Raw genomic sequence first — 26,861 nt, forward strand, 5'->3', positions numbered from 1 at the left:
ACGGCCTTCAAGGTAAAAGCATCTTAATCATGAAGTCCTCTGAGCAGATCAGCCCCAAGCCAGCTCCCACTTATCCAGAAGTCTACACTGTGGCACACAAATCACTAAACAGACCACAATAACACAGTACACATAGTGTTTAAAAAATTTCAAAGCACAGTCCCGTTGGTTTTGTCTGCTCTTCAGACATGGCAGATCGGAGTAGTCCCATCTTACAAAAGGGGAGACAGAATCTAGGAGGTGAGGAACTTGCCCACATCACATAACCAATCTGATCAGCAAATCTGGGATTTTGAACCCAGATCGTTCTGATGCTCCTTCCATTCCACCACGTGGCCTCTTACGTAGCAAAACCAAACATGTGAAATCGAGATTAACAAGTAAGCCTGGAAACAGCTATATTTTCTTAGCTCCCCACTGCAAAAAAAAGCATGCTTTCTAAATTGCTTTTTCTTCGGATTTCAGCAGAATGATTAGCACACATCTGGGTATGGTTAATCTGTGTAGTTTTGCTTGGAAATTCAAATGGGATTGAAATTTTAGTTAAATGTTTTAAATGATTAAACAGATGCCGTTCACTGTTTAGCAATGCCACTCAAGAACCTGTTCTATTTATTTTAAAACAAGCCCATTCAAAAAAAAATTTTTAATAAAAAGAACAATGAAATTAGTCTCCATTTTCTAAAACCTCTGAAGGTATTTCTGATCTTAGCTTATCAGCATCAGTACTTCAGTGAGTGCGACCTTCACTTTTTCAGAAGGAATTCAGGACAAAATAGGAAGGGTATCAAGAAAATTTTACTATCGATCACTTTTACCTGTTCTGTATATTCAAAAACACCTAAACTGACAGAGCTTGAGGGCAGAAGAATTTTGTTAAAAAGCCATGAAATGTTATTTTCATAGTGTTCTTTAAAGCACGAAATCAAACTCAGCAATTCTAGAATCTATGTTTTTAGACATGCTGAAGAAATTAAAGACTGAAAGAATTTTCTAAAACCCAATGCTCCAAGTCCAACTCTTAGAAGGAACTGAAAGCCAGCAGGCAGAATTTGCTTTTTTCTAAGAAGGTCTATGCTCACAAAATCCCAGACGGGAAAAGGGGAAAGCATTTACTGAGAGCCTTTTAGGTCCCAGACCCTGAACTCAAGCGATGTAGGTATTTCCTCTCTTTACAGGCAAGGAAACAGGCTCAACTAGCAAAAGCAATACAGTCAATAAGAAGTGGAGCCAAGATTCAAGCCCAGGTCTCGTGGCTCCACGTTTCAGAAGGGCGACTTCCCCTCCTTCCTTCAAACAAACCATCCCAGGAGCCCGCCAGGCAGCGGGCTCAGAGGGCACACTGCTGTGCAGGAGGGGGCACAATTCCGGCACTTCACCGTCTGCCCCAGCACATCACTGAGGCGCTGAGAGCCCCGCCCCGCAAGGCGGCCAAGCTGCTCCAGGACGCACCATCACTCCGAGCCCAGTGCGACTGTCGCCCGAAAGCTGCAAGTATGGCAGCCACGCCGCCCCGGCCTTAGCTTCCACCCCCGTACAACGTACAACGGAGAGGACGGCAGAATGGATCTTCCTCACTGCGTGGCTGGGAAGCTTGAAGGACACAGAAAGCAGAAGGCCTGGCACTCAGGAAAAGCCCAATAAAAACTAGCTATTGTAATTACTCTAAGACAAAGTCCCCGTCCTCCAGGAGCTATTTTATATAATCATCCTCAACAAGTTCCAGGGTTGGCAGTTTTAATGGAAACAAGAGGTCTTCAAAATTTCTTTTCTCAAAGTCATGAAGTTCTGACAGACAGCCGGAAATGGATTTCTACTGCTTTTCCCCCAAATCAATTTAACCAGAGCTTTTCAGGAAAAAAGCTGCTCCTTCTGCTAAGGAGCAGTCTGTTTTAAGTGCCCAAGGACCTGTTTGCCACCGTGGCCTGCCAAGGTGTAAGATGTATGCAGCGATAAGAGAGTAACACACAGAACATTCTAATCCATCAGTGTCAGATCTCCCAGACAGAGTGCTTACTCACACTTGCTCATTGTTTGTCAACTGGCTACTCGTCCCGGGTAAAATTCGGTGCTTTCCGCAGACCCATGGGTTGGGATCATTTTTCACTCCGTTCCTGTCTACAAGGACTAGTCTCCCGGTGTTAGTGCCTGCTCTGGAGGCCAACACTGCCAGTGTATGAAGAGCTGATTTATGAATATAAAGCAATGCTGGCGCTAGGGGACCACATTCAGCCACTAGAGAGCAGTGGAGCACCTCACATGGCTCGGGAAAACCCAAGACACCGACTTGAAATGGTTTAATTGTATGCGTGCATTTCATTATAAGTCCTGGCCAAAAGCTTCCAGGCGAGGCAGGCCAAGCAATCAGACAATCTTGCATGGGTTGCTGAAATCCAGATTTGTCCTTTGTCAGCATAAACAGTTTAATTTGATGTTTTCACTCCTGAGTAAGCACTGAGTATTACATTTAAACCCCTCGTGAGGGGAAAGAATGCTTCCTTTTCATCAGCAAATGTACCTCAATGTCAAAGAGTCTACCTTTTATTCCCAATGAATAAAAAAAAAAAAAAATTATTCCATTTAATATGCTTAGAAATAGATTTTTAAAGCATCCGACATTTTCACTCAAAAACTAATGTCCCAAAAAAATGCAGTTCCTTTTCTAGATATAGTCAAAAAGGAGTTAAATTTTACTCTAAGTAAGTAATTTAAAATGCCACTTGAAGGAAACAGGGACTTTTTTTTATAACTGCAACTGCAACATCTCACTGACCTGACTGGCTAAAAACACGAATTCTTAAGAAAAGACTAAAATCAGGGCATCCAGGCCTCAAAAGTGAAAGTTTCATTAATGTATTTTTAAGGAACGCCACGGTATGAGGATGGAAATGGTTCTCCTTCCAACAGAGGAGCCACCTAACCCTATGCTTCGGGGATAAGACGGAGGATGAAATCCTCGTAAAACAGGCCTCTCTCACTCAGTCTCCCGCAGCACTAGCCGCCCCCCCCCCCCAGGACACCGACGCTCACTCAGCACCGTGGGCGCGGGTCGCCCACTCCTCCCTCCTGCTGGAGGAGCTCAAGGCAGTCCGAACGGACAGGTCTTTCACAGGCATCCTTCACTCTGGTCCACGCTTCAAAACAACTTCCCAAATTACAGGTTGTCCCACTTTGCAGGCCTTTCTCAAGTTTTCATGTCCCTCAGACCCTCAAGGACCAAGGACCACAGAGTTTAATCATTTGTAAGACACACCCGGCCTGAATCACCAGGAAAGGTTTATCTGGTCCACAGAGCCTGTGCGCAAGTAAGAAATCCTACAGGGTGGAAAAAATGCGCAAAGCACCGTTACATGTATTTTCTCACTTAGTCCATCTGGGGACGAGCTGGTTTTACCTCCATTTTATAGACTGAAAAAAACTAAGTCCAGACAAGTGAAGGAACCTACCCAAAGTCACACAGCTAGTCATGACAGATACGGCTGACAGCAAATCCCTGCTCTAATGAACTCCACAGTGAAAAGTGTTCCGATGCATAAAATGCCTTTCCGCTTAGTCTGTCTCATAAGTGAAAGACCATCGAACACTAGGTTATAAGAGAATAAAGGCCCTTTTCTGTAGCAGGGCCAATTCTGGCCCACTTCTGAAACAAGAGCAGGTAAAGATGAATTAGTTAGCCTCATTCTCTCTGCAGCAGGGTTTAAAGCAAAGAAATTAAAACTGCAAGGGCTGCATTTCACTGTTCTGAAGAGTACAGGCCGGCAAGGGCTGAAAGCTGGCAAGGGCTTTGACTTGGGGGTAGACGAAGGACTGAACTCAAATCAGAAAAGACTTTGACGGTAAAATGTCAGAGCAGGAAAAAAACAGGTGGAATAGCACCCTACGTATTAATTCAATTTTACCTAGAGGAGACATTAAATATTTTTTTACACGGAACCAAGAACAGAGTCCACTTGAATTAGAAAAGATTAAGAGCTGAGGAGGGCTGGCTAGATAACATTCCCTGCAACAACATGATGAATTTTAGAAGTAAACATTTTTCTCTTTTTCTTACATAACGGCACCATCTATTGGCTTCATATACCACCTTCACAGTAACCAGGAATCAAGATGCATGATCCCACTTTCATGAATCTTTGGTTTCCAGTGGTTTCGTTTCCTGGTATTCCACAGCAGCACAAATGTTAAAATATAAAATCCATGCATTGTACATTTTAAATCCTCTGAAATGCACCGTACTTAATCGAAGGAAAACTGCCAGAGAAATCTTAGCGTACAGAACTGCACACAGGGAATGTATTAGCACTAAAATAATCAAGATATCGTGCACTGAACACCTTCCCTGGGCTACGAAGAATGTTTTATGTATGGTTTCCCATGGGAGAGCTCCTCTAACCCCCATTCTACAGATGAAATCAATGCTCATGGTCAACAGCTAGTAAATGTCGGACTTAGATCTGAACCCAACTGGACTCCCACACTACCTCGAAAAACAACGTCAAGAGCACCAAATGCACAGAAAAATACATGGTTTCTTACAGAGTGTTCACATACAACGTGACACTGCAGCATCCCCATAACCCTGGGACCTTCCCAAGTCAAAAAAAAAAAAAAATGCAGTTTCTTTTTAGAAATGAGGGACTTGGGGTTCAGAAAGGTTAGGTGAGCAGCCCTGCACAAGGAGGACTAGGACTGAGCCAGGGGCTCCACCTTTCTCTAGGATTCTAGGTTATGCCTCAGGTGGTTTACAGAAATGCCGCTCTGAGAAGTCCCTAGCTGTCTGACAAAGCCCCCAACAGCATGGGGTGCCGTCCACTGCAGAGCCCCTGACCTGCGGAAAGCAGGGTCTGAGCATCAGTCTAGGACTGACAGAGACTCATGTTTGTGGAACCCCTACACAGTCACTCAGCCCACACTATTAGGAAAAGACTCCCCAGCAATGCTGGAGCCATGAAGTCCACACGGCCTCCGAAACGACTTTTACGTAGGCCTATGAACCACATGCGGTGATGCTGAGTCCACACCTGATTTAAGAGTTGAAAATGAACATAGAAGCAACAACTGCTGGGGCACCTGGGTGGCTCAGTTGGTTAAGTATCCCACTACGACTCAGGCCATGATCTCACAGTTTGTGAGTTCGGGCCCCACATCAGGCTCCATGCTGACAGTGTGGAGCTCGCTTGGGATTCTCTCTCTCATTCTATCTCTCTGCCCCTCCCTCACTTGCACTTTCTCTCACTCTCAAAATAAACAAAGTTTAAAAAATTAAAAAAAGTAGGGGCACCTGGGTTGAGCGTCCGACTTCGGCTCAGGTCGTGATCTCACGGTTTTTGAGTTTGAGCCCCGCGTCGGGCTCTGTGCTGACAGCTCAGAGCCTGCAGCCTGCTTCAGATTCTGTGCCTCCACCTCTCTCTGCCCCTCCCATGCTCATGCTCTCTCAATAATAAATAAACGTTAAGAAGAAAAAAAAATTCTTTTTAATAAAAAAAGTAAAAAAAGAAGAAACATTTGTCATCTTGCAGTGCACTAATTTGATCCAGAGCAGGAAAATTTTCAAAATCAAGTCATGCGGAGATATCAAAATGTCTGCACAAAGGTTGCACTTTAGTGTAAAAATATGGAGAAAATGACAGGTCTGAATTCCCTACTGATGTTCCAACTTAATTCTAAGACTCGTTTTTTTTGCCCACAAGGTGAGACATCCAGTACGTTTACTACCCTGTCCCAAATCTTTTTAATTGCTAGGGGGCTCTGTAAACTGGGGCTTGAGAGGTACATTCCAGTAATTAGGAAATCCTACAACCAGTTTACCTAGAGATCAAATTTTACCTGGATGGCCTTGGCAGTGACCCCAAGTCTTCCCTAATGGTGCATACCAATGTTTATTCCTTAAGTTAGTATTCCTAAATTGTCCAAGGGCCTCATTTCCAGGAATGTCATGCTTGAAATTGTATTCATATTAATTCTTATGTGAATAAGTGGGCAAAAATAAAAATTTTATATACCTTGCCAATGCCGCTACAAGGAACACTGCCAAACTAATAGCAAAAGATGGTCCCCAAGCTTCTCCTGACACTACTTCAGTTTGCCTAATAAAGAAAAGCTGGCAAGTTAAAAGAAAAAGCTAATTAATCTGAGAATTAAAAGAGCCCCCATTTTGTCTATAAAATATACAACCCAAACCCTTTTCCCTTTCTTAATAAAGAAAAATCAAAGAATCCTGCCTGGCTTTCAACAATCACACTAATCAATCACCTGCAGTCTCTTGCAAATTATTCTCTTAAAAAAAATAATAATTAAACAAAACCTAAGGGGCCCTCTCCTCTTCTTTGAGAATGCACCAAATCACATTTGGTCTGGACCACATGCCACACACCATTCACAGCAATAATACGGCCAAGGGAGAAAAGTCACAGAGGCTGGGGTCCCCATCCAAGTTCACGTACACCCTGGCTGTCTGCTGTGAGCACACCTCTCTGAGCCTCGATTTCTGCACCTGTGAGACAGGGAGGATCGTAGCCGCTTCACAATGTTGCAAGGATTCAATCAGTAAAGCATCTCACGACAGCTGCCGGCAATGCAACGGGTAAGCTGCTGACTGAACGTTGCTGTCATTACGGTCAACATCACGTCCACAAGAGGTTTTAGGACAGAAGCTGTCCAAGGGCCACACCACAAGGAATTGGATACATTCTTCTCCCACGTAAATCCTGAGGAAAGCAAGACCTCAGAGAGGAGCTCCTGGACTCCGTGCTCACTAAGCTGTGCCAACATGTTAAAGATGCACAAGACAAGACAGGTGTCTTCTATTCCATGTAAATTAAGAGTAGCCTTCAGGCACCTGGCTAGTGGCCAATGCAAGCCCATGGGTAGACAAAATTTAGACACCCTTGTCTTACGAGTAATTTGTAGCTTCCAGCTCTTACTGTCAAATCATTCAGGGGAAAAAAAAAAAAAGATTAATTACAAAGTTTTGTTATTTCTCGTAATAAAAAACTCGTAACTTAACTAAAACATGGGAATTTCCATGAAATATTCATTTTCTCACTTAAGCTACAGTTAGGAAAAGCCTCAGTTCCACAGTGGATGCTAATGCTGCGTGGGACATCTCGTTCAGGAAGGCCTTCTATTGTGTCTGTAGTTTGACGTTTGGTTTATAGCTCACTCCCAATAACAACAGGTTTGAACCGTATGGGTCCACTTAGACGTGCATTTTTTTCTGATACAGGGCAGCACTTTAAATGTATTTTCTCTTCTTTAGGATTTTCTTAATAACATTTTCTCCAGCTTACTCTATCAAAAGAACACAGTACATAATACATACAAAATATGTGTTACTGGACTGTTTACGTTATCAGCAAGGCTACCCAGTCACCAATAGGCTACTATGTACTTAAGTGTTGAAGGAGTCAAAAGTTACACACAAATTTTTCAGGGGCACCTCAGTGGCTCAATCAGTTAAGCTGAGGTCACGATCCCACAGTTCATGAGTTCAAGTCCTGTGTCGGGCTCCACACTGATGGCGTGGAGCCTGCTTGGGATTCTCTCACTCCCTCTCTCTCTCACACAATCAACAAACATTAAAAACAAAAGTTGCATGCAAATTTTTCAACTGTGCCCGGGAGGGGGGGGGGGAGGGGGTTTGGGGGGTGGGGGGTGGAGTGTGTCAGGACGCTCAATCCATGTCCTGCCCCTGCTGTAACATGAATTAAAACAAGATCCACCAAATTTTGGCCATCGCGGGGTTTTTCCCTCAACATCCAGCTCCCTACCCTCTCAAAAAAAAAAAAAAAAAAAAAAAAAGAACTAAGGAAAGGAGAAGGGAGGGAGGGAAGACGACAGCAACGACTGGAAGCCAGAAGGACTGGCTGGTTAGGAAGAAAGGCAGTGCCGCACCTGCCATCGCCATAGGGAGAGACGCGAGCCAGCCCTGCTCCAAAGGGAACGATGGCTAAAAGCAACTTAAAAAATGACAAACACCAAGCCAGGGCAGTACAAAAACTATGTTTATTTTGTATTCTCTGCTAAAGCATTCCTCTTCACAACGGACTTGGATTGGAAAAAATAAAAATCAGAAAAATAAAAAGCATGCCGTCTTGGATGGTAAAACTGTGTAATTTTTAAATTTTTCCTTTGATACTACAAAGTGGTTTCAGCAAATACCGTTTTTAATATGCAGGATAGAAAATCCGCACACAGGCAGTCGAAAATAGGCAAAACAAATAAACGCCCTTTGGGAATCTGTAGAGGTATTTTCAGTATTCAGAAGCAAGGCTTAATAGCTTAATGAAGTAACATCTGTAAGAGGTAAAATCAAAGCAGCCGTGTTGTACCAGGGCTGCCCGAGCCGGAAGAGTCCAGATCCCAGCTTTGCCGCAGTAACAAGCAAGTTACCACTTAATCTGAGTTCAGGCCTCTCGTCAATAAAACAGCAATTGCAGCATCCCTCGCATAGAATTTTAACTGAAAATAATGTGACAGCACTAGAGCGCTAGGAGACTCTGGCACAAAGACGCTTTAAATGTGAAATGATACTGAGTTTTAAAGGAAAAAAAAAAAACAACAACAACCTTACCCCAATGCTTTGTGACATTCTCTCACAGCGGACCTCAGGCCCCCCATATGCACCACAACCTAAATCATAAATCAACTCCATTTCAAGGGTACTGGAAACTGTTCATCAAAAATAACGAGTAGCTCTGGTTTCTAACGCTAAGTTTCAGATACTCTTTGACACAAGCCAGTTAGCGAATCAGAAAATTATTTCGCCATCAAATATTCACTGAGTCACACAGGACTCTGGGGCACTGGAGGCAAGACAGATTCTATGCTCTGAGAGATTTCAAACATTCGCCAAACATTCGCATGCGTGGAAGGGACAAGAGCTGGGCCGAGCAGACAAGGCGGGAATCCTGGAATGCCCCGAGAGGGACCTGCTAACCCAGCCTGGAGCAGTCACGAGGGACTGGCTTCTGGGCTAGACCCCCGATGAGCAGCAGGAACACTGGGGGCAGAAAAGGCCTTTCGGAAGGAAGGCAGCACTACAACAGCGGGGTGTAGGAGCCAGCCCAGGGGAGGGCGAGAGGTACAAGGTGCCTCTGTTACAACAAAGGCCTAGGGGACAGGTAGAGGAGGAACAGGAAACGAGACAGGAAAAGAGGCCTACAGCCCAACTGGAAGGGAGGTGACCCCAGGTGAAGGAGCTAACTGCGCCACTGCAGTCAAGAACCAGGAAGGAACCGGCATTGAGAAGTCAGGAGAGGATGGAAGCCAGACGCCTGCGATCTGGTCTAATGGTCAGCTGGTTACCGAGGGCTCGCTGTAAAGACAGTGGCCACCGCTACTGTCACCAAACCCCGCCACACCCTCCATATTTCTGGCCAGACACAATCTCCATCTCTGCCTCAGACTCCCTCATGCCAATCCTCCTTCCGACAGCCGTAAGACTGCTCTTTCTAACGAGCAAACCTTATCCCATCCTTCTCTGGCGTGAAAACTTTAGATGGGAACCTCCAGGACAAAAGCCAAACAACTTGGCCTCTATCACTGAGACCCTCTTGGGCCTAGCTTTCTAGTCATACCTCTACTCCACCTTCCAGAAGGTCTTAGCTTCAGCTCTGCCCCCTGCATTGAGCACTCCCCCCACCCAGAGCACTTGCCTCACCCGTCCAGCAAACTCTGGCCCTTTAGTTCCTCGACCGTACAGGTCCCTAGTGCACACAGGGCCTGAAGTCTCTCCTTGGGGACAAGGAGCAGGGCAGGAATTCCTGGCAAATTTCTACTTACCATTCAGATCTCTGCTTACGTGCTACGTCTTCCCATCTTTCACCCATCAGACTGGCACAAATACCCAGTGTTGGTAAGGTTGTTAAGAGAACGGCAATCTCATTCTCTTGGTGGGAATATAAACTAGTACAATCTTTTCGGAGGGCAATTTGGCAACAGCTCTCAAAAAGCAGAATGAGCTATATGGCCCTTTGCCACTTTGCTGGGCTGATCAGTGGCAGTGTGTATAGTAGGACTCCCTTCCTATTCTGGGGAACCCCACCCCCTTAGGAGTGAGTGACCAAACTTCACCAATTAGAAGCATCTCTGCCCCCCCCCCCCCCCCCCCCAGCCAATAAGGAACTCTCCGGCAGTGGTGAAAGGGATGTCAGGAAGAATCCGTTCCAGAAGAGTCAGGGAGGCTGAGCCAGGCCCCAGCAGCACCTGTGGCCCCAGCACGGTCTGGAGCACTCTGTGCTCGCCTGCGGCAGCCTATGCCACAGAAGGATTTCTGACACTGCTCGCGGCCCCACATCCAGCTCCTGCCCTCCCAGCTATTCCATGAGCCACCTACTATCCTTTCCAACAGATTTCTCTTTTCCTTAAATGATCCAGTAATTCTGTCACTTGCCACAGAGGACCAGAAACAATACATACACATACCCTCATCCTGAAATTCCACTGCTAGGAATTGATCTGAAGTACAGAAATATGCATCAGTAGAATAGGTTAAGTCCTGATACAGCCATATAATGCATTTCTATGCAGTTGTCATTGTGATACATATCTACATGATAAAGAACTTCTTTTGTGCTGATAAAGAACCTCTCCAAAACAAGTTAACAGTAAGGGAACAGTGTGTTTGGTATGACTTCATTTGTGTATCTTTAATAGTGACAGACTGATACAGATACATGAAGCGGTTTCATAAAACATTATCTGGAAAAAAAACACCAAAAAAAACCTTAAACGTGGTTACTTTGGAGGAGGAATACGAAACACACTTATTTTTCATGTAATATTCCCACTTGAATGTTTTGTCATGTTCGTAAATTACTATCATTAGAATATGTTTTAATGTCACTTGCTCAGTAAGGACCTCCCAAACAGCCATTATCCACATATTCCTGCCTGTTACTTTCTCGTATTACTGTTCTTTTCCTCCAGGGCACTTAGCACAGGGCATTCTTTCAGATGAATGTGTACTTACTTTTTAAATTCCTGTCTCCCACATGAGGCTCTAAGCTCTGAGGGCAGGTGCTGTGCTGATCACTGTATTCCCGCACCTAGCACAGTGCCCAGCACACCGTGAGTGCTAAGTAAGTATCTGATAGATGAATGAAGGTAACTTATGCTTCTTTTAAGATTCTGTTCATGTGAAGCAAAGCTTTTCCTGAGATCCTCCCATTTCCATGTGATCCTTTCTCCCTCGGGCCTCCACTGGCCTTGCTACCTACTGCCCTTGTCAGTTCATACATCTGGTTCCCTCACTACACTGCGACTATATCGAGGGCAAAGATCCACGCGTTCATCTCTATCTGTGGAGCCAGCCACAGTGCCTAGACAGAGAAGGCAAGAAATAGTTGGCACATAAATGAACAGATGAACAAACTGCAGCTCAAAGTAATCATTTACTCGTGTACTCATCAGATGTTACAAATGTCTGCTCCTTAATCTGGTCTTTCACGGTAGCAAAAGCAGACTCTGTAGAGCAAAGATCTCTCAACAGAAGTAGGCCACGTTGAGTTCAGGCTGAGGAGCATCACCCTGGAGACACGCTAGACTTGGAAGAGCAAGTTCACTGTCGACCAGGAGGGAGAGTACATGCGGCACAACCGCCTGACTGCTCACTTTCAACAACTTCTCCTGAATTCGGGATTGGGCTCAGAAGACAAATTACTACAGTTCAAAAGCAAAAGAAACCAATTTTCCCAGCTTAAAACTGAACCTGCTTTGTAACAACGTTAACTTTCCTGAATGTGATGATTTTATCAAGGTAACGTAAGAGAACAAGGTAAAGGATTCAGAGATGGATAATGGTGTCCGCTACTTACTCTCAAATGATTCCACACAAAAAGTTAACAGTAATAAGGTCTGAGAAAGCGAGAACAAGTGTCCTAAAATGTTAACTGACACATGAGTAAAGAGTACATATGACTGTCCATTGTACATTACTGTTACTTTTCTGCAAGTGTGAAATTCTTTTACAGTTAAAAAAAAGAAGAAAAGCAACTACTTAAGAGAAAGAGCTAATTCATCTTTACCTCCATTTAAGGGCATCAATCAAACAGGGAGAAATAAAAACAGTACTTTGATGGAGATAACAAATATGTTTGAATAAAGCAGTTCCGAACAATTCTAAAATTACTGTAAGTATCTTCATTTTAAAATAATTACAAAGACTCGCCCAGATGGTATCTGGGGGTAAATCATTCTCCCCAGCAAACAAGGAACATCTGTTGTCTAAAAACCTTCTAAGAGGCTAAGAGCCTCCATCTAAGAGCACGATGGAATAGCAAGGTCTCAAACTGGCAATTTCCAAACTATTCAAGGCAGTTCTCCTAGCTCTTCAGAGCCAAGATACCAAGACAAAAAACATAAGAGGTAAACAACAGCTGGAAAAATACCAGCTACACATGACCTGTTCAAATTTCTGCACCTACACAATTTGACTCAGAAATTTAACATAAAAGTCGTAATTTGAAAATCCCAATTTTACCACTCCTTTGTGTGTAAGTGTGTGCACGCACGTGTGTGTGATCATTAAAAGCAAAAATTACTCTTGGGGCGCCTGGGTGGCTCAGTCGGTTAAGCGTCTGACTTCAGCTCAGGTCATGATCTCACAGTTTGTGGGTTCAAGCCCCGTGTCGGGCTCTGTGCTGACAGCTCAGAGCCTGGAGCCTGCTTCGGATTCTGTGTCTCCCTCTCTCTCTGTTCCTCCCCCACTAGTGCTCTGTGTCTCTCAAAAATGAATAAACGTTAAAAAAAAAAAAAATACTCTTGACTATCCTTTAGAGCTAAATACATATGTAGAAAGCTAGTCTGAAAAGAGTAACCACTATTATAGACCAGGCATTTGACCAGATGCTTTATATACATTACTTCTAATCCTTACAACCTGGTGTATATGGCAGATACTATTGATACCATTTCACAGGTGAGGAAATCAAAGTTCAGAGAGGAATTAAATGCCTCTGATCTCTCAGAAATTAAGAGGGGCCCCAGTCACCCTCGCTTAAAAAAAAAAGTCAATGCATGTACTAGACGTGTTCCCACCACGAGGCTTCCACTCTAACTTCTCTCCGCTGAAACCTGACCCTGAGGCCTACTTTGTTCTATTTAATACTATATTCTGACTTCCACTCCCACACTCCAAAGCCCCCTTACCCTGCATTAATTTTTTTAACCTTTTGTTTTGAGATGATGGTAAATTCACATGCGGATATAAGAAATAATACACTGGGTTTCTATACGGCCTCAACCCAGTTTCCCCCAAAGGTAGTATCTTGTGTAACTGTAGTACAGAATCACCTGCATAACTTTTTCTCCTAGTATTTATCACTTTCTAAAATATTAATATATTCATAACAGTTGTTGTTACTGTCTGTCTACCCTCACTAAAATACAAACTCCTTGCAAGCAAGAATCTTTAACTTGTGTTCACTGCTATATCCCAAGCACCTAGAACAGGGCCTAACCCATAGGAGGAACTCAATAAATGTTGCAGAATGAATCAAAGCACTATACTGCCCTGGCTCCTCTAATAGGAAATAGCCCAGCTCTTTAAGAGACCACCTTGGCAAATAAGAGGATTCTGAAACATCAGGGAAATGTTACACTCACCCATCGTGACATAAGGCAACTTATCAGTTGATCCATGAGGATAGATGCTGTAGAGGTGAGGTCCAGTAACATCTACTCCCCCCAAAACTAGGGCTGCACCAATGTAACCTTGATACCTGGTGATCAGAGTATGTATAAGAAAAAAAAAAAAAATGAGTCTACAATGCATCACTGTAACTTACCCAAAAGCTGTATGAGAAGTCAGACAACAAAAGGCTTTCTTACACTGCTACTGTTTCATTAAGTGGTTGCTGTTTGATGGGAACAAAATGTGGACTGAAGGAACATGAGTTGGAACACCACTATCAGCCCATACAGACTCAATTGTGTGAGGCCCTCCAACGTGCCTATTTCCTTAGTCACAGAACTCCCTTTAAAAGAGGATCATTCTCACTTTAGAGAAGAGAAAACGAACCCAAAGACCTTAAGTGCCAGCCCAATCTCTCAGAGCCAAGCTTGGCTTACTCCAAAATTTTTCAGCACCCTTCCCATCACACCTCGCAGTGATTAGCAGATAAGCTACTTTCAAAGTGAACTCTGAGGAGCGGCTAAACTCAAGTTGTTCAAATTCTCAACCTCACCTCACCGCAGCCTCACAGGAAGATGGCTCATGTCAAAACACCTTCTCTTTTGAATAAACCCACAAAATTATAATCATAGATATAAGCTCATATTGGGTAAGAGAAAAATATTTCATCATACATGGAAGTGAACAGCGGAATAACTCCACAATACCCTATAAAACCCACTGCTGCTGCCCAAGGACGAAGCTACGCCTCTTCAGGAACATGGCGGGGGATACCTTTCCCACCCCACCCTACCTCCGTGTAATTGTGCACTTATCTCCTCCTCTGTGTCCTTTATCTGGTTGGTTTTCTACCTCTACAGATTGCTTTCCCTGTATTTGTTCCATCTTTTACCATTAGAATTGCTATGCTAGATAAATGTGCTAGATTTAAAGCCCTCCACTATGTGCCTTTAGCTCTTTGGGAAGAAAAATGAAATGAGCACATGCTGAATTTGCCTAATGATATAATTGTTAAAACTGATACAAATAAACACAAGAACCAATCAAAGCTCTAACTATAGACTGTCTGAGACATAACTACTCATCACGAAGTGCCCTAGGTAACCAGAATAGTCAAGTCCAATATTTCCCCCATGCCTGACTACCAAATTGTTCTTTCAGAAAGAATCTTCCAGGAGCGCCTGGTACAGCATGTGACGCCTGATCTTGATCTTGATCACTAGGTATAGAAATTAAAGAAATAAAATCTTAAAAAAAAAAAGAATCTTCCAGTTAGAAGTGAAAAATTAAAGAGCAGGAAAGGATTTTAAAACAATCTTAAAACAGAGGCCCAGGCAGAGGAAAAGAAACAAGTCCTAAGCCACATGAAGTAATAGCAGGGTCAAGACTAGCTCTCTGGGCTCTGGGATAAGGAGGGGGAATTACCAGACCCACCACCCCCAGCAAGGTCCAGTGCCTGACCCACTACCCCAACTGCCTACCAGACACAGTGTTTACATAAAGTCAACAATAATCAGTTAGTTCCCTTCCAAGCTAAATATAACCTCTGTCTGATGTCTTTAAAAGAATCTAAAATACTTTGGCAAGTTATTGTAATCCTCAAAAACTGACCCAGAAACGCTACTTCCAGGAATCAAATTCTAAGGATATACTAAGACAGATACACAGAAATAAATGCACAAGGATGTTTACTGCAACAGTTTATGATGCCAAAAAAGCGGAAACAGAACTAGCTAAACAAACTGATATATATAGCTATGCAACAGAACACTACACGATCCAGATCTGTGTGACGTTTTCTCATACACTATTTTTGTTAATTTCAAGTTTTTATTTAAATTCTAGTTAACATATACAGTAAAACTGGTTTCAGGGTGTGCAATTTAGTGATTCATTGCTTACATATAACACCGAGTGCCCATCACAAGTTTCCTCCTTAATACCCATCACCCATCTAGCCCATCCCCCCACCTATCTCCTTTCACCAACCTTCAGTTTGTTCTCTATAGTTAAAAGTCTCTTGGGGCGCCTGGGTGGCTCAGTTGGTTAAGCGACCGACTTCGGCTCAGGTTATGATCTCGTAGTCTGTGAGTTCGAGCCCCGCATCGGGCTCTGTGCTGACAGATCAGAGCCTGGAACCTGATTTGGATTCTGTGTCTCCATCTCTCTGTCCCTCTCCACTCCCCAAAACAAACAAACATAAAAAAAAAAAGTCTCCTAAGGTTTGCTTCCAACTCTCTTCTTTTATCTCCCTTCCCTTATGTTCACCTGTTTTGTTTCTTAAATTCCACGAGTGAAATTATATGGTATCCGCCTTTCTCTAACCGACTTATTTCACTTAGCATAATACATTCTAGCTCCATCCACGTGGTTGCAAGATTTCAATGGCAAGGTTTCATTCTTTTTGATGGCTGAGTAATATTCCATTGAACATATATACCACATCTTCTTTATCCATTCATCAGTCAATGGACATTTGGGCTCTTTCCATAGTTTGGCTATTTCTCCTACACTACTGATGGTAGTGCACCTTAGTACAACCTTTCCAAAGGGTGGTTTTGGCAGTATGTATCAAAATGTTCAACATGCATACCTTTGACTCAGTAATCCACTTCTAGGAATTTACTTTAGAATACAGCCTGAGAAATCAATCACACAAGTAAGTACCTAAAGGTTCTATGTTTCAAAGGTTCATGGACTACCTTAAAACGAGCAATATTGTTAAAATTCAAAAACTGGTTAAATTATGGCACATCTAGAGAATGGAATACTGCTCACAATATACTATTATGAGAACAGGTCAGTTACAAAACCACACACAGGATTCCATTTTGGTAATAAATGAGCACATAAGCAACAGTATAAAACGTCTGGAAGAAATAGTTCTCAAAGGTTTACAATATCTGTGTCTAAGTAACGAAACATCGTGTGACATTTACTTCCTTCTTTTCACATTTCCACTGTAGCAATTTTTTATAATCATCGCATGTTACTTTTACAAAAATTGGTTCAAAGGTGATATTCATTTTGAAATGCTCCAAATGGAAACTATGCAACATGAACTGGCAGATGGGAAGATTAGGTTGTATTCTAGGATAGAATACACAACTATGATCCCATTTTTATAGAAAATATGTATTAGTAAATGGAAAAAAAGCTTGAAAGGCATACAGTTACAGTAACCTGCTAGCACCAATTGCTTATGGGTAGTAGGAACTCAGATAATTTTTGTATTTTTAGTTTATCTCTTATCTTCTGTCTTAAGTTTTACTGTGAACACACACTAGTAATAAGGAAGGAAGCAAAGAAGGAACAAATGAATGGGTGAACAAACAACTTAAAAGAGTGGGAGTACACACACCCAACCAAAACATGATTCTCCCTGAATTGTAAAATCTTTATTTTTTCCTTTGGGCTTTTCAGTATTTTCCAACTTTTTTACAATGTATATTTATTCTTTCCTAAGAAAAAAAGCACCACTAATATAATAAATAAAAGAGTCTCTATATATTCAAAGAGTTTCTAGAATACTGAACCACAAAGACTTCTATTAGATTCAACTAGGAGGCTCATGCTTGGAAGGAACAGTAATACATCCAGCCATCATACAAGTAAAATAAAAAAACTGCTTAAATGAGGGAAAAGATGTCCACTTCTATTTATCAAACCCCCTTTCTTCACCAACTCACCTACACAGAAATGGGTCACTCTGGGAAAAATAGAACAGTAATAGCACCTTGACTACATCTTGTTCTCTTTCTCAGCCTCTGAATTTTATGGGGATCTAACTGTGCATCAGGCCCTGTACTAGGCATTATTGTAAGCCTTGCTTCTTTATTCATTTCCTCCTCAAGTCAGAGTCAGAAACTATTATCCTCGTTTTACTGAGGAAGAAAATGAGGTTAAGAAAGGTCAGATGAACAGCCCAAGGTCACACAACTCTAAGTGCTTTAGACGAGACCTGAACCAAAACCTCTAAAGTCAAATGCCCTTATACCACTTAATTTTTTGTAACTCATTTTATGTAACGCAACAAAAATGTAAGAAGATATAATGAACCACAAGCATCCTGGTTAAATTTTTAAATGTTCCTCTCAAAACTTTGGTAAAATTTAATTTGTGCAAAGTAACTAAAATTTTGCAAATTTTGCAAAGTAACTAAAAACATTAAAACATTGAAAAAAGTGAATTTAGAATTCCTAAAACACTCTAAAGAGATTAACAGAAACATCTGCTAGGTTTAGCGAGATGACTGGAAAGAATCTTGAACATTTGCTATTAACTGCAATTTTACAAGTTTAAAAATTGTTTTAAATGTAATGCACCACACAAACCACCAGAGGGAGCTTTAAATTTAAAATCAAAATCACAAAGGTCTTCAGAACTCTTGATAACAGATGTGCTTTAACAAGTTCTCACCACTGTACTGGGAAAATTTATTTGATAAGCGATAATTCTCCAGGATTACAACGATGACCATGGACATAAACAAAAGGAAATCACTGACATAAGGGCTCAGTACAGCCAGAGCACGGATTAGGTAGATACGACTAGACTTCCTACCCATAAACTTCTAAGTCCTGGTCTTCCCACCTGTAAAATGGGAACTATGCCACAGCCCTTGCTACACAGCTACGCTGTGCCTCACAGCCACGTGCTGAGAGCCCAGGGCCATGCTAGACTCACAGACAAAGACCCACAAGTTCAAAGGAAGGCAAGGGCCAGGCCAGCAGGAAGTGAAACCAGGCAAGGACCGACAGACCACAGCACTTCTCCCACTTCTAAAGGCAACATCTGCCACTCAGTTCCAGAAGATTACTGCCACCTATCATCCCACCCTCTTTCTGAATTTTTTTAAAAGCCAGAAAAAATAAAATTTTTTTTAAAAAGCCAGAAATCGAGATTTTTAATTCCAATCTCCCCAATTTAGATTTATTGACCACTATAATTTTAAAGACACTGTGACCCAAATATAATTTCTCTACAAGCAGAACATGGCCGGTGTGCTGGCAGCTTACAATCTTTGCTTTCTATTCCTGCTTCCCTTTAATCTTGCAGGCCTCGATACAGCTGCTGCTGCTTGGAGCAGAGATAAAGAAAATGTTTTTTGTAAGCTGCTTAATGAATGAGGAGGACCAGAATAATAAAGGCCTCTGATCAACTTCAAAAAGAAAAAAAAAGAGAGAGAGAGAAAAAGAAAGAGAGAATCTATTAAAGGTAATGCAGGTCTCCAAAAGAGAAGCTAGTATTTTTTTTTTTTTAATTTTTTTTTTTTTTCAACGTTTATTTATTTTTGGGACAGAGAGAGACAGAGCATGAACGGGGGAGGGGCAGAGGTGGGGAGGGGCAGAGGGAAGGAGACACAGAATCTGAAACAGGCTCCAGGCTCTGAGCCATCAGCCCAGAGCCTGACACGGGGCTCGAACTCCCGGACCGCGAGATCGTGACCTGGCTGCAGTCGGGCGCTTAACCGACTGCGCCACCCAGGCGCCCCGAGAAGCTAGTATTCTAACCCATGACTAAATGCTCAGGCTGTTTCCAAGCTCTGCTCTAATACACGGTCTCTCTTCTCTTTACAAGGAGCAAATGAGAAGAAAATGAGAAAAGAGACTTAGGATTTGAAAACCAGGAGACCTACACAAACGTAAAGTGATGATGTGATTAAGGAAAAAAAAGGAGACAAAACTGAGAGGAGCTGTGGGTGGGAGTCAGCATGGCATGAAGGTCAGATCAGGCAAGTGACTATACTTCTGTAAGCCTCAGTTTCACTTAAATATTGATGTTAACAGTCCCCATCTCAGAGTTCCAAGGATAAAAGGAGATCGTGCATAAAGCACGAAGCAGAGGACCCAGCACAAAGAGACAGGTAAATGTGGGTTAATATTAATGTTATTATACCCACTCACAGCCAACTACAAATACAATTTTTTATTTCACTGCTACTTTGTCCCTACAAGAGAGAGAAAAAAACCAAGTGTCTGTGTCTGTGTTCACAAGATGAACTCAAAGGTAACTTTCTTTCTATAAACAAAAGAGGACTGTTTGTAATCCAGTAATACCCTATGCCTTAGGAAATGACTTGGTTGGTCACATGTGTTACCTTCATGGGGGAAAAAAACAGAGCCCATAAATTCAAATACATAATCAAAAGCCTTCTGAAATTAAAATGGTTAACAACTGATTTCTAGAATAAAATGTGTGTACCTGAATGCTTTTTCTGTAGTTTCTAGGTTCCCAGATGCCAAAAACCTAAGACATAAGAAAAAGATGCTATAGAAACCCCTATCCTGGAATCTTACCTGAAAAGCATCTGCTTCAGCATCCGATTGGCCGTCACAACCCTGGGAAGGCGGCCAGTGGAGAGAGAGTGGAGCTCCAAATTGGAAGAAATGAGCTGGGTTGTCATGTCTGTGTCTGCAGCTGTCCCAGCACCACAACAACTAAAAAATACAATTAGAAACTTAGATGAAATTCAATTACCAAAGGGCTCAATTAGAAGTGGAGCTTCTTGGATAACTTCCATCAAGTTTAGGTACACAGAGAGATGTTTTTGCGCATATTCTGCACTGTTAACTACTCTAATCTTACATAAACATGAAACTGAGAACACTCATCTTGTTATATGCAAATACATTTTCTGTGCCTCAACAGAACATTGCAAATCATTAGCTTCTGTGCTCTTACCAGACTGAGCATTTTACTACTCCTAAAAACATATCTGAGTTGTACCAAAGAGCAACACATATTAAAAACCTTAAAATTTAACATTCACCAAGCATTTACCACCAGGTACCAGCCATTCCAAAGTGCTGAGAATAAAGAAAATATGAAACAGTCCTAGGACTTGATTGCAAAGTTGAGTGCAGGAAACAAAAGTAGGCAAAATTTATAATACCTTATATAATACGATATAGTAGCATTAGCACAAAATGCTATGGGAAACTGGAGGAGAGAGCGATTAATTCTGATCTTTGAGAAGAGGTTTCATATGAGCTGGATTTGAAAGGATCAAATAAGAAACACTGCAAAAACAAGAAGAAAGGGCAATTCTAAGCAAAGGGACTGGCAAAAGCAAAGGTGAAAGAGCTCAGAGATGAAGCGAACCGGGACGGTCTGGCTGTAACTGGAACACAAGACGATGGCAGCGAAATACGCTGAAAAGGTAAATTTTTGTGACATTGTGCAAGATCTTAAATATCATGCTACAGAGTTTCAATTTTATTCTGAAAGCAGTGTGGAAATGTGAAAAGTCTCTTGAAATGTTTTTAAAGAAGAAAAGGACATAATCAGATCTGTGTTTTACAAACTTCAATATGGCAAAAGAACAGATAATAAAGAGACCAAAGGCAAAGAGGCCATTTAAATGACAAATGCAGGGGCACCCGGGTGGCTCAGCCAGCTAAGCAGCTGACTTCGGCTCAGGTCATGATCTCATGGTTTGTGAGTTCAAGTCCTACAACAAGCTCTGCACTGACCCTGCACAGCCTGCTTGGGATTCTCTCTCTCTGCCCCTCCCCTGAGCTCTCTCTCAAGGTAAAAAACGATTTGGGGGTTTTAATCTGCTATAAACAAACAAACAAACAAACAAACAAACAAACAGATAAATGACAAATGCAATAGTCCAGCTGAGAAACAAGCATATGAACTAAGGCTTTAGCAGACGGAACAGCTGAAACAGAACTGGGACCAAGCGAATTAAAGACTAAAGCAAAGAGAGAACGTGAGGATAACCAGCTCAGGTGACAGGCAGATGAAAATACCATTTAAGGGAGATAAAAAGAAAATACAAGTTAAACAACAGGTTTTAGTAAGGAACACAGTAAATTCCATGTTGGCTCTGGCAAGTTTGAAAATATAAGAGCTATTCAAACTAACTGATACTTACTAAATGTTAGGAGATATGAAGTGTATTTTTGAACAGTTCTTGTCAGCAACAACCATCCCTTCAGTTGCCCTTGTATCTGCTCCAAGAACTATGCCATCCTATTTTTAAAAACATATATTTTAAAACAAGTTCACACATACAAACCCACACCTCTCTACTCTAGGGAAAACAATGTTAGCCGTCCCCTGCTTCCTCCAAACCCTTGAGGGGTTGGTGAGATGGAGCCCCAAGTCCGGCTCTGCGCTGACAGCATGGAGCCTGCTTGGGATTCTCTCCTTCTCTCTCTGCCCCTCCCTTGCTCACGCATGTGTGCAAGCTCGCTCTCTTTCTCTCAAAATAAATAAAGTTCAAAAAATAAAATAAAATAAAATAAAATATGCCACCCTTTATCTTTAACCACGATAACCATTCTCTCTTTCGACCTTTCAACAATTTAAGGCAGGAGTTACTCTGTTCATTTGATGGGCAGGAAAGCGTGGCTGTGAGAAGTGACTTGCCCAAAGTTGGAAGCAGCATAAAAGTTAAATGGCTACATACACCTGTCTGACCAGAAATCTTGTATTCTCCCATTATATCGCCCTGCTTCCCAAAGCAGGACTTAAGACAGAAAAGTATTGGTCTCCTGTCAAAAATTCTGCAAAGTGAGAAAAGAATATAAACTGTTGACAAACGCACAAAACCTCCCGACAAATCCCAAAGGCCCTTTTCCTGACGTTCTCTGAAATATGCACCCTTCTTGACAGAGCCCAGAGAAGCGAAAGGAGGCCAAGTGGCCTGCATCCCGTAATCAGCTGTCACTGCTGCTGCTGCCGGCCTATCCCTGCTCACCTTATAGACCACCCCCGCGATGGTCGTGCCAGTCTTCCGGGCCGTTGGAAGCTTGTACCCTTTCTTCGCAAAATCAGCTTCCAAGACGGCATTTCTGAAAGCAAAGCAGAGAATAAAGCGTCGAAGGGCAGGACCACCTTGCGCCGCACTGGCACGAAGAATGTCTAATAGGGAACTCAGGAAGAGAAAAGCTACTATTCGCTTTCCATCCCTCTGTTCACCGAATCCCCTCAAGATCAGGACTAGTGTCGCGTTATTCGGCATGCAAAGCGTCAGAGAGGGGTCGCATCTCGCCCAAGGAGGCAGAGATGGGGACTGGCCGGGTGCGCTGGGCAAGCGGAAAGGCAGACTCGGCTTTGAGAGAAACCCACTCTCAGGCCCTCATTCCCCTGAGTCACACGGGCCGCGGGGCGCAGGCCGCAGGCCCCGCCGTTCACCCTTCATTTGGACTTCCCAGATCAGACCGCGGCCCAGCTCCGACCCCGGCACCGCACTCCCACTCCCGCCCTGAACCTGGCCCCGGGCATGGCCACACCTGCGACAGTTATCAAAAGAGAAACCTCCGACCGGGGACTCATAGACCGACACAGCCGCCATCTTCCCGAGAAAGTATTTCCGGAACACGGGCGGGAACTAGCAAAAAAGAGCAGGGCACTTCCGGCGCCTGCGGCGACCTGGCCTGAAGGGGCGGGGCAAACTCCGCGCCTGGGCGAATGATCTTAGAGTTGTGGACTCCTAGAGGAGCCCGGACGTGTTTGGAGTATTTCGCCCCAAGTGGCGCGGAGGAGTAACTAACGCTGGGGGCCGGGAAAGGACTTGTCCAAGTTGGTGGCACGGGAGACCAGACTCCTGCTGACCACACAAGAGCTGTGTCTACTGTTGATCAGACTCCATGGGGGCTTAGGACACAGACACATGCGAGTTCCAGGCACAGTGCCACGTCCTCCTTACACTGAGCGAGTCCTCTCAGTTCTGAATCTCTTTCCTCTGCTGCCAAATGGAAATAACAGCTATCTCAAGAGACTGCTGTGAAAATGAACAAGAAGCACATGAGAAGTTGCTCAACATCATCAGTCATTAGGGAAATGCAAGCCAAAACCACAATGGACACCCGCTAGGATAGCTATAATTAAAAAGACAGAAAATAACAAAAGTTGGCGAGGATTATGGGGAACCCCGAACCCTCATACACGCCTGGTGGGAAGCAGTTCAGCGGTTGCCCAAAATGTTAAACATAGACTGAGCACTTTGTCTCTGAAGTATATACCCAAGAGAATCAAAAGCATATGTTCACAAAAACGTGTACACAAACATTCATGGCAGCATTATTCATAATAGCCAAATAATAGAAACCACCCAAATGTCCATCATTTGGAAACAAAATGTAGTACATCCATACAACAGAATATTGCTCGGCCATAAAAAGGAATGAAGCATTGATAAATACTACAACAGGAATGAACTTTGAAAAATACTACACTAAGTGAAAGAAGCTCAGCACAAAAACAAAAACAAAAAAAATCACATGTAATATGGTTCCATTTCTGTGAAATCCATACTAGGCAAATCACTAGTTTCCAGTGAGAAACTAGATTAGTGGTTGCTAGAGAATGGGGGGAGGAGAAAATGGGGAGTGACTGTTTGAGAGGCACAAAGTCTCTTTTTGGAGTGATGACAATGTTCTGGAATTAGGCTGTGGTAATGATTACATGACATTGTGAATATACTAAAAACCACCGAACTGCACGGTGCATTTTATGTTAGATTAATTTTATTCTGATGTGTAAAAGGCTGCTGTGAGAATTGAAAATTGTACACGGAAATCTTGTATCCCTGGCATATAGCAGCTTTTCAATAAATAGTACTTAATATTAATACATTCATTTCATAGCAAGTAAGCGACAGCCTCGGTAACTGTGGAATGAAGTGACATAGTCTGTCACAACCGTGTGTTCAATAAATATTTGTCAAAGATTGAATTCTCTTTCATTACTTTTCTGGGCCTTTTGTGTGGAATTAGGAAAATGAAGCCTCACCTACCTACCTCCACAGGAATCTACTGATGAAAAAGTCTGAGTGTATCCTCTGGTGATTGTCAAAAATGAGAAGATCTGAGCTCCGCTCTAGAGAAGTCCATTTCCTGATGACAGAGACTCATCACCATAAGACCAAGACAGGACAGTTTGACATGCCCTGGACGCCGTGGGAGTCAGGAAATAATCCTAGAACCGCCTCTACAATATTCATCAAACTCTCTCACTCCTGCCCTGGGCCCAGCCTCAAGGGAATGAACACAAGATGAACCAGATGTACCTCCTCTCCGCATGTTAAGGGCTGAATTTTGTCACCCCAAGATTATTTTTTATATATTTTTTTTAATTTTTTTAATGTTTCTTTATTTTTGAGGGAGAGACAGAGCATCAGCAGGGGCAGAGAGGGAGACACAGAATCCGAAGCAGGTTCCAGGCTCTGAGCTGTCAGCACAGAGCCCAATGTGGGGCTCAAACCCACGAACTGTGAGATCATGACCTGAGCCAAAGTCAGACACCCAACTGACTGAGCCACCCAGGCGCCCCTGTCATCCCTAGATTCTTATGTTGAAGTCCCAACCCCCAATACCTCAGAATGTGACCTAATTTGGATGCAGGGCCTTTACAGAGGGAATTAAGTTACAGAGTCATTAGGGGGGCACCTGGGTGGCTCAGTCAGTTAAGCATCCAACTTCAGCTCAGGTCATGATCTTATGAACCCCGCATTGGTTTCTTTTCTTTTTTTTATTTAATTGTTTTAATGTTTATTTATTTTTGACAGAGAGCCAGATGGAACGTGAGCAGCGGAGGAGGAGAGAGAGAGAGAGAGAGAGAGAGAGAGAGAGAGAGAGAGAGAGAGAGAGAAGATCCGAAGCCTGGTCTGAGCTGTCAGCACAGAGCCCGGCATGGGGCTTGAACTCACGAACTGTGAGATCATGTCCGAGCCAGAGTTGGACGCTCAACCAACTGAGCCACCCAGGCGCTCCTCCCCCCTGCCCCCCCCCACACACATTGGGTTTTGAGCCCCACATTGGCTCTCTGCTATCAGCGCAGACCCTGCTTCCGAACTTCTGTCTTCCTCTCTCTCTGCCCCTCCCCCTCTCACTCTCTCTCTGTCTCTCTCTCTCAAAAATAACCATTAAAAAAACAACAAGAAAAAGGGCATTAGGGTAGCTCCTAACCCAGTATGACTGATGTCCTATTAACAAGGGGAAATTTATGGGCACCTGGGTGGCTTAGTTGGTTAAGCGACGACTCTTGATTTTGACTCAGGTCATGACCTCGGTTCTTGGGCTCAAGCCCCACATCGGACTCTGTGCTGATGGCACAGAGTCTGCTTGTGATTCTCTCTCTCTCCCTCTCTCTCTCTCTCTCTCTCTCTCTCTCTGCCCCTCCCCCACTCGCATTGTCTCTAAATAAATAAATAAATAAAGGTGGGGCAAGTTTACAGACAGACATTCACACAGGGAGAGCTTTGTGGACTTGAAGGCAGAAGTGTGCGATGCTTCTACATGCCAAGGAACGTCAACAATGGGCAGTCAATCACCAGATACAGTGATGACTCGAATGCGATTGCGGCAAAGGAAGCACAGCAGCCCGCAGCCCCCAGAGGGCGGTGGCAGGGCGCCTGTGTTGCCATAGAGTCTGGGTGAGACCCAGAGGAGCCAGGAAAGGATATGGAAATGATTTGTGATCTCGGTTTGTCCCGGGGCATTCCTCTTACGTGGATCTCTTAGGTACCTTTATCGCTCTCAGACAGCTGGAGGGGAGGCATCGCCTGTCTTGGGGCCTCTGGAGGTGGCCCAGCAAAGACAGTTGGAGCCAGCAGAGGGCGACAGAGAGCCTCCAGGCAGCCTGGGCCTGGCCTTTGAGAGGCTCAGCCCAAGGCCAGGCAAGCTCCACTCAGCCTGTGACAGGGCCTCGGTCCCTTCAGTGGTTTGAAGGGCAGCTCCCGGTCCCCAGCACTCAGAGACCCCTGCTTCAGCCTCCCTGTCCAACATGACTGCTGTCCCCTGGGACTGCAACCCTGTCCAGAATGCCCTCCCCAGGGTGTGGACACAGTCCCACTTAATCCCCAGCAAGGGCCCAAAAACTTGACAGACCAGTAAAGCTCTGGATTTGGCTGTGTGATCTCAGGGGAACCATCAAGCTCTCTGTGCCTCAGTTCCCTAGTAATATAGTTAACAACCCACCTTCCCTGAGAACACCCAATCTGCTTTGTACACAGGATCTCCTGATCATCCCAGGCACTGAGACTGTGCCAACACTGGAAAAACAGATGATTAGGAGACAGATACTGTCCCTGCCCTCTCAGGGAGCTAGAGGTCCCCAAGGACCGGGCATCACTGCCCCACTTTACAGACGAAACAGCTGAGGCCCAGAGAGGTGAAGCCAATGATTCAAGGCTGCACAGCTGACAACTGGCAGTCAAGATATAAACCACATGCCTCTCAGCCCCAGACCAGACACCTCCCTTCGATTACGG

General features: G+C 43.6%; 1 protein-coding gene across 2 annotated transcripts in view; it reads right to left on the bottom strand.

The window, feature by feature from the left end:
- PSMB7 (proteasome 20S subunit beta 7) overlaps positions 1–23,039 on the bottom strand; it is a 58,885-nt gene extending 35,846 nt beyond the window's left edge. Inside the window, exons 1-5 of one of the 2 annotated variants that reach the window (XM_003995859.4) lie at positions 22,882–23,038; positions 22,347–22,440; positions 21,519–21,616; positions 19,933–20,073; positions 13,606–13,721 (exon numbers count right to left, since the gene is read on the bottom strand). In XM_003995859.4, the coding sequence (XP_003995908.1) occupies positions 13,606–13,721; positions 19,933–20,073; positions 21,519–21,616; positions 22,347–22,440; positions 22,882–22,943 (511 nt within the window). In that variant the 5' untranslated portion in view covers positions 22,944–23,038. Of the gene's footprint in view, positions 1–13,605; positions 13,722–19,932; positions 20,074–21,518; positions 21,617–22,346; positions 22,441–22,881 lie in introns of both variants that reach the window. The other variant, XM_019816496.2, reaches the window with a different exon arrangement.
- Between the last annotated feature and the right edge of the window lie 3,822 nt (positions 23,040–26,861).

This window comes from Felis catus, chromosome D4, assembly GCF_018350175.1.
Source record: "Felis catus isolate Fca126 chromosome D4, F.catus_Fca126_mat1.0, whole genome shotgun sequence".
Classification (NCBI taxonomy): Eukaryota; Metazoa; Chordata; class Mammalia; order Carnivora; family Felidae; genus Felis; species Felis catus.